General features: G+C 44.1%; 1 protein-coding gene across 2 annotated transcripts; it reads left to right on the forward strand.

The window, feature by feature from the left end:
* The first annotated feature begins 424 nt into the window (after nucleotides 1-424).
* On the forward strand, nucleotides 425-5,470 carry KLHL23 (kelch like family member 23). Of its 2 annotated transcripts, none has more exons than XM_061453106.1 (3): nucleotides 425-2,784; nucleotides 4,365-4,517; nucleotides 5,087-5,470. In XM_061453106.1, exons 1-3 carry the CDS (start codon nucleotides 1,572-1,574, stop codon nucleotides 5,395-5,397), a joined length of 1,677 nt encoding a protein of 558 aa, XP_061309090.1. In that variant the 5' UTR covers nucleotides 425-1,571; the 3' UTR covers nucleotides 5,398-5,470. The 2 variants fall into 2 exon arrangements, with proteins under 2 accessions (XP_061309090.1, XP_061309097.1); XM_061453113.1 differs by having other exon boundaries at nucleotides 4,951-5,220.
* Nucleotides 5,471-7,061: the final 1,591 nt, after the last annotated feature.

The raw sequence follows: 7,061 nt of genomic DNA on the forward strand, positions 1-7,061 counted from the left end.
AACATTCTATATGGTAATGGATCTGCTGTTGTACACCAGCTACTGTGAAGACTACGTAGCCTAAGTCTTATGTGCTGGTCCAAGGCCTAGGAGAAGTTCTTACTTGTCCATGGGGAGTTGATGACATGGAAAGTGCAAAACCACAGCAAAACAAAGCTGTTGGCATAGGAATGCATAAACAGACTCAGGCCTATACATGGGAATGCTCAAGAGAAAAAAATGGAGTGAGTAGTTGAGCTAAGGGACAGGCCTGGCTTGGAGGCAGCAGGGCTACTGCGAGTTCCTGGGTTACACCACAGAACTCCAGTTTCCTGGGCTAACAGTGTATCAAGAGTGGTTGAAAAACCAAAGGCAAAGATGTGTGAAGGGTTTTTTGCTTTTTGTTTGGATCAGCTTGTTGATGCCTCACTACAGAGAGGTCCTGTTGGGAGATTAGCATGTGAAGAAGGATAGTAGAGAAGTATGTCTGTATACACTTTTCAGTTCATGCTTCTGGTGGGTATTGCAGAGGAAGTACCACCAGTAATTAAAAGACAAAAATTGCTCTTTTTAATCTGTGCTGAGCAGGAATTCTCCTAATTTCTCCTTTTGGGTACTGCTGGCACTTAGCTAAAAATAACAGATATTCACCCCCTTTTGGCAGGGGAAACTGCTGCCAGTCCTTTCAATTCAGGAGAGCTCTGGCAGGGTAGGGGGAACCCAGCTGCAGGATCCAAAGGATCCAAACCCTGCTGCAGGTGAAGGAGGGAGTACAGCTTCTTAAACCCAGAGGATGCTGTGTTTCAAATATTTTTTAAAGGTCTCCTTTGCAGAAAGTGTTCTGCTAGCAGAGAAGAAAAAGAATTCTTAAATTGTGAAGCATTTTCAGAAGTGTTAAAAGCCAATATAATGTTCTTCGTGAATAATTTGCTTCTGGCTACAGTCTGTCAGCACAGTTTGTGACCGTCCTTTGCTCCCAGCCAGGTTCAGGTGTTTGAGGAGAGCTCTGGCCGCCCCCTCTGGAATCCTGCCCTCGTACAGTGGGAGAGCCCCAGGAGCTTGCTGCTCTTCCCAGCATCTCCCAGTGCCCGGAGCAGCGGGGCAGCTCCAGCTCCCTGTTCGTGGCAGCCGAAGCCCTCTTGCTTTGTTGTGCGGCTCAGTACCACCGAGCTGGCGGCGCTCCCCGGGCATCAAGCTTCTGCCCCGAGTACGGCCGCGCCTTCTGTCCTCGTCGCAGTGGGCGCCATACTCGGCTGCCCCGGCAGTGGGGAGCCCCGGCTGGCAGTAGCGCTTCAGACCGGAGTTCCCCGGGGCGGGGCCCGCTGATCTGGCGAAAGGGTCCGGGGGGCCGGGCAGGCGGACGGGGCACCAAAATAGACGCTGCCGCTGCGGGCCCGCCGCCTCCCGCGGCTCTTCCAAAGATGGTCACGGGGCAGCCACGGCCGCGCTCCGCCTGGGTGTAAACGCCGCGCCAGGACTGTGCGGGGCGGGCGGAGGGGCTTGGCGGAGCGGCTTTGTGGTCCGCGGGCGCGGCGAGGTCAATCCCCGGGGAGCCCTGCGGGCGGCCCCGCTTTTGTGCGCGGGTCAGGGCGATGGCAGCGGCCGGCCAGGAGGAATACGCGTACCTCTACGAGGACTCCTCTCACCCCGCCGGCTTCCTGGAGGCGTTCCGAACGTTTTACGTGGACGGGCTGTTCACCGACATCACCCTACAGTGTGCCTCGGGGGTCATCTTCCACTGCCACAGAGCCGCCTTAGCAGCTTGCAGCAATTATTTTAAGGCCATGTTCACAGCCGATATGAAAGAGAAATCTAAAAGACAGATCAGACTTCCCGGGCTCAGCCATGCGGTACTGGAAGCTCTCGTTAATTATGCATACACATCGCAGATCCAGATAACAAAGAGAAATGTCCAAAGTCTGCTCCAGGCAGCAGACCTCCTCCAGTTCCTGTCAGTAAAGAAAGCCTGTGAACAGTTTCTGGTGAGGCACTTAGATACTGACAACTGCATAGGGATGCACTCCTTTGCTGAATATCATGATTGCTCGGAGCTAGAGAAAGAGTCCAGGAGGATATTGTTATGGCAGTTTGAAGAAGTGTGGACTCAGGAAGAGTTTCTGGATACTGGCAAGGAGAAGCTCTCATATATTCTCTCCAGAGATAATCTCAATATTTGGAAAGAAGAGGCAGCCATCGAAGCTGTCGTTAAGTGGATTGCTCACAATGTGGAAGAAAGACTTGAAGACATCTATGAACTGCTGAGCTGCATCAGGGTAGACTTCAATAATGTGTATTTGAGGTCGGTTTTAAGCCCACAGAAAAAATGCCGACTTAATGATACTAAGATAAGGTCACTCATATACAGTGCCCTGAACCTCAATCCCAAAACTCTTTCCAGAAGACCTACAGCAGCCATGTATGTGATCGGAGGATATTACTGGCATCCCTTATCAGAAGTGCATGTCTGGGATCCATTAACCAACACATGGGTTCAGGGAACAGAGATGCCAGATCATACCAGAGAGTGTTATGGGGTCACTAGCTTGGGGTCAGATATATATGTGACAGGAGGTTATAGAACGGAGAGCATCGAAGCCCTTGACACCGTGTGGATATATAATTGTGAGAGAGATGAGTGGACAGAAGGCTGCCCCATGCTTGATGCAAGGTATTACCACTGCACCGTTTCCTTGGGTGGCTGCATCTATGCGTTGGGTGGATACCGAAAGGGAGCTCCAGTGCAAGAAGCTGAGTTCTATGACCCTTTAAAAAAGAAATGGCTTCCTATAGCAAACATGATCAAAGGTAGGTAGGCTGTTGCATGGTGTCTGCTTCAAATGTCAGTCCTTCTGCATCTGCCACTTTCTAATGCCATGATCATGTTTAGGGTTTGATATAAGTTCTAGTGATGTCCACGGGAATCTCCTGTTAATGCTGGTGGCCTTTGCTGCAGGTCTCTACTAGGCAAATGACTGCAAACATCCAAATACTCTGTGGGGTTGTGCTAGAACACTATAGTGGAAAGGCAAATGGTAGTCTCAGTTTAATTTTGTCTTCTTTCAGAAGTGAAATTTCTGTACAAATTAAAAAGAAATCAGAAAACTACCAGGTATTAGAGTCATAGAGACTGTTCAGTGTATATTAGACTAAATGGTCAAAGAGCAGCGGATTTTATTGTTTTAATATAAAACCAGATTACTAAGATTTTCTGTGCAATCATCTATAAAGGTGTCATCTTCATTTAAAACTTCTTCCATGTAGTTCCCTCATATTCCAGTGTATCATCTGTTCAGGATCCTCAGTTTAATCTTTAGTATGAGGATAATTAAAAGCATTAATGCCTGTTTCTAGCAGCCAACATAATGATCTATTAAAAATGTATGAATTTGGATCACAGCCTAACTAAATGGTGTTATTTTGTTATAAAATTTATAAACAATTATCCGCTTATACATTTTTATAAATTAATGCAATTATTTTCAATTAATTATACGGTTTTACTGTAAGTTGATGCAACATGGTATTTTTCTACATGTGAGAATTTTTGGAGGTATCTATAACATGAAAAAACACTAATGCTCCTATAACTTTCTTCATTATTTGTATATTTTCCACAAACACTGCTATTATTCTGGGTTTATTTCCTTTAAAAACAGAAATGATAGGCTAGTACTGTGAGGAGTTACACAGTCTGTGCAGTTGTTTTATCCCTCTTTCTGTGTGAAACTTATTAGATGCTTAAAACTCCCACACTGATTGCCTAATTTTGGTCCATTTTATCTTGCCAGATCCCTTGTTTTATTTTGTTTTGTTCTCCTAGAGACAGAGTTAACATGGCTCCATTCTGTTTGTACCCTTGTTTATACAATAGTCTAACTAATAATACCATGAGAAAGACAAAAAGTATCAGAAAAGATATCCCAAGACGCTGAATGATCTCAGCTCCCATATGAGAAAGATGAAAAGTATCAGAAAAGATATCCCAAGACACTGAATGATCTCAGCTCCCATTGTCTTTGTCTTTGCCATAGCAGTGACTTTTACAAATCTCTGTAATTTAGTGAAATACTGAAAGCAATTCCATATTCCAGACCCAGTGTGATGATCTGTCTTCAATTACTGCATAAAAATTCTGTGAAATGCTGCATGGGCTATATTACATGCAGTATGTTTCCATTACTGCAGTTTTATTTAATTGCTCTAATGCTGCTAAAATAAGGTGTCTTGACAAACTTACTTAATTTCCCATTCAGCTAAATGCTTGCAGCATAATTTCACCCTAAAATAGTAATTAATGAGTCATTTGAAATGGGGTTATGGCTGGAAGTGACTGTGGATATCATCTGCAGTCTGAATATGTGCTGTGACTTTCACACTGTTTACAGGTGTTGGGAATGCCACTGCCTGTGTCCTGCATGATGTCATCTACGTAACGGGAGGTCACTATGGATACAGGGGAAGCTGCACCTATGATAAAGTCCAGAGATACCATTCAGGTAGCAATGAGTGGAGTATAGTCACCACAAGTCCGCATCCAGGTAAACAGTAATTTCTGTAACAAGCGTAGAGCTTGATTTGATAACTGGTATCTGGGGGTATTTAAGCCCACTTCAGAGCTTCCGGCATGTTCCTAATAAAAGGAGCAATGCCTGTAAGGCAGCAAGGGCCAGAGTGGGATCATCTCCCATTTCCAGACTCTGAGAGTGAAAGACCGTCTTCACGCATCAGCTTTATAGGAATCACTATATAAATATTGAACTAAGGAATGGCTGCATTCTGTTAAATAATATCTCTATATTTCTAACTTTCTATAAAATTTATTCATAGATGTTTGGCAAGAACAATTGATATGAATTTTAAATGGGTTTTCTCTATGTTCTACACTTGCTAACAGTAAATTTTCAAAGCAGTTCTCACTAAGTACTGGTGGGCATGTCTGTATCATCTTGATCTTGCTTTTACCAAGTTTAGCAGGAAATCCTGAGGTGTCTTCTGAGCTCAGTGAAGAAACTCAGATGCCCTCACTGGTGCCCAGTGTTTGTCAGGTAGCTGTAGTTCAAGTTATCATTGTCATGCTGAGTTGAACTGTATTCCTTTTTTCCTGAAGAATATGGATTGTGCTCGGTTACATTACAAAACAAGATCTATTTTGTGGGTGGACAGACCACGATCACAGACTGCTATGACCCAGAGCAAAACAAGTGGAAGCAGATGGCTCACATGATGGAGAGAAGGATGGAGTGTGGCACGGTGGTTATGAATGGATGCATTTATGTGACAGGAGGATACTCCTATTCAAAAGGAGCATATCTGCAGAGTATTGAGAAATACAACCCTGAACAGAATACATGGGAAGCAGTAGGGAATCTTCCCAGCGCTATGCGGTCGCACGGCTGTGTCTGTGTGTATAATGTGTAAACATTTAATTTTCATGTTGCTGTTAAGAAAACAGCAGATGCAATATCCATAATGGTACTGAGTGGCTCATGAATGAGATGTCTAATACGGTCTCTTAATGCACATAATTTTAAACACTAGGTATAATTTGTCTTTGTTTTAAACAATTCAGTAATACAAATATGTTAACAAGATTTCCATATATTTTTCAGTCCAGTCATTCTTTTTCATGAAAGTTTTCAAATGACTTTCTTGTAATACTTTGTGCAGCTGTATAGAAACTACTGTGAAAAACAGATCTGTGTTCATTCATCACTGCGTGGAACTATGATCTGGTGCTAAGGTGAGTAAAGCCAAATGAAATACTTTGCATTTCTATGGACTGCTGAGCTTAAGATAAATCTTTAATACTCCAAAGGTAGCCGTAGGAGTGGTTCATTGCCACAAGCTAAGTGTGTGGTATGTACAGAGCAATATTACTTGGGTAACCGGGTTATCACATCCAGAAATCGGGCAGTTATACGATGCCTCTAATCCTACCTTCAGATGCCAGAGTGGAGAAAAGCACAGGCTGGGAATGAGGGAAGAAATGTCGTACAGTAGCCCCAGAGCACAAGCTGAAAGTGTGCACTAGTTTTCCAGGAGAACAGTGCTCTGCAGTTCAAGGAAGTTTGAGGAAAACGCTCACTCTGCCCTTCTCACACTGGCAGGGCCTGTGAGAAGTTAGACTCTGCATGGCTTTGCAGTGGACTCTTGGGCTGATGCACAGGTATTGGGGATTCCTCCCATCCCCCCAAAAAAGCCTTACCATGGTAACTTTTTTTTAAATCAAAGTTAAAATATGTCTTTTTATGGAATGGAAGGAGGAAATGAGAGACTGAATAGTTGCTAATATTACCAGGTTACCAAGACACAAACTTCTGTTTTTTATAATAACGTCTTTTCTAAAACTGTTAAACTGCGACTTGAGCAAAGGTGACAAGTGGAAGAAACTTGTCAGAACATGTTGAAGAGACTGAATGCCAGGTGGTTTCTGGATTTACTTATTATTTCTCTCAAAACGGAATAGGAGGTCTTAGGTCTTCCGATTCTGTCTAGAAAGCAACTTGAGATGGGCAGGAAGATCATCATTTGGGCATCTCTTCACTGGGAGACACGGGTGGCAGGCTCCCAGTGCAGCATGACACTACCAGTGCTGGCAGAAAGTGGAATCCCTATGGAGTATTTAAGTATCTGGTGGTTTGACGCTGCCATCCCCAGCCTTCTCATGAGTCCGTGTTCCGCATGTTGTCATGTAGGTAGTTAATACAAAAACATTTGGTTGAATCGTTATTGCAGTGACTTCTTGGGATTTGTTTTCTCCTTATAGCTTGTATAGATAGTGTAAAATGTGGGGCTTGCTGTTAGCCTGGTTCCTGAGGGGGCAAGATAAAACTGTGTCGTCTTTCTGTGTGTGTGTAAGCTCCTCTTTAATGCTGGACTCCCTTGTTTGGATTCAGCCATGTTCTACAGGGAGGTATAGGCCTTAAAAATACACAGTTTTTCAGTTTTTTATGAAAACTGGTAACAGAAGGGGGGGGGGGGGAAGAGAGACTGAAAGGAGTACACCAGTCGTGTGGTAAGTACAAGATGGCAAAGCCGTCCTAGTGCTGAAGAGGTGGCTGTGAGGAGCGATCTCTCTCCTG

This window comes from Pezoporus flaviventris, unplaced genomic scaffold, assembly GCF_033815535.1.
Source record: "Pezoporus flaviventris isolate CSIRO_AGI_PZ_B2104156 unplaced genomic scaffold, CSIRO_AGI_Pfla_v1 ptg000001l, whole genome shotgun sequence".
NCBI classification, from domain to species: Eukaryota; Metazoa; Chordata; class Aves; order Psittaciformes; family Psittacidae; genus Pezoporus; species Pezoporus flaviventris.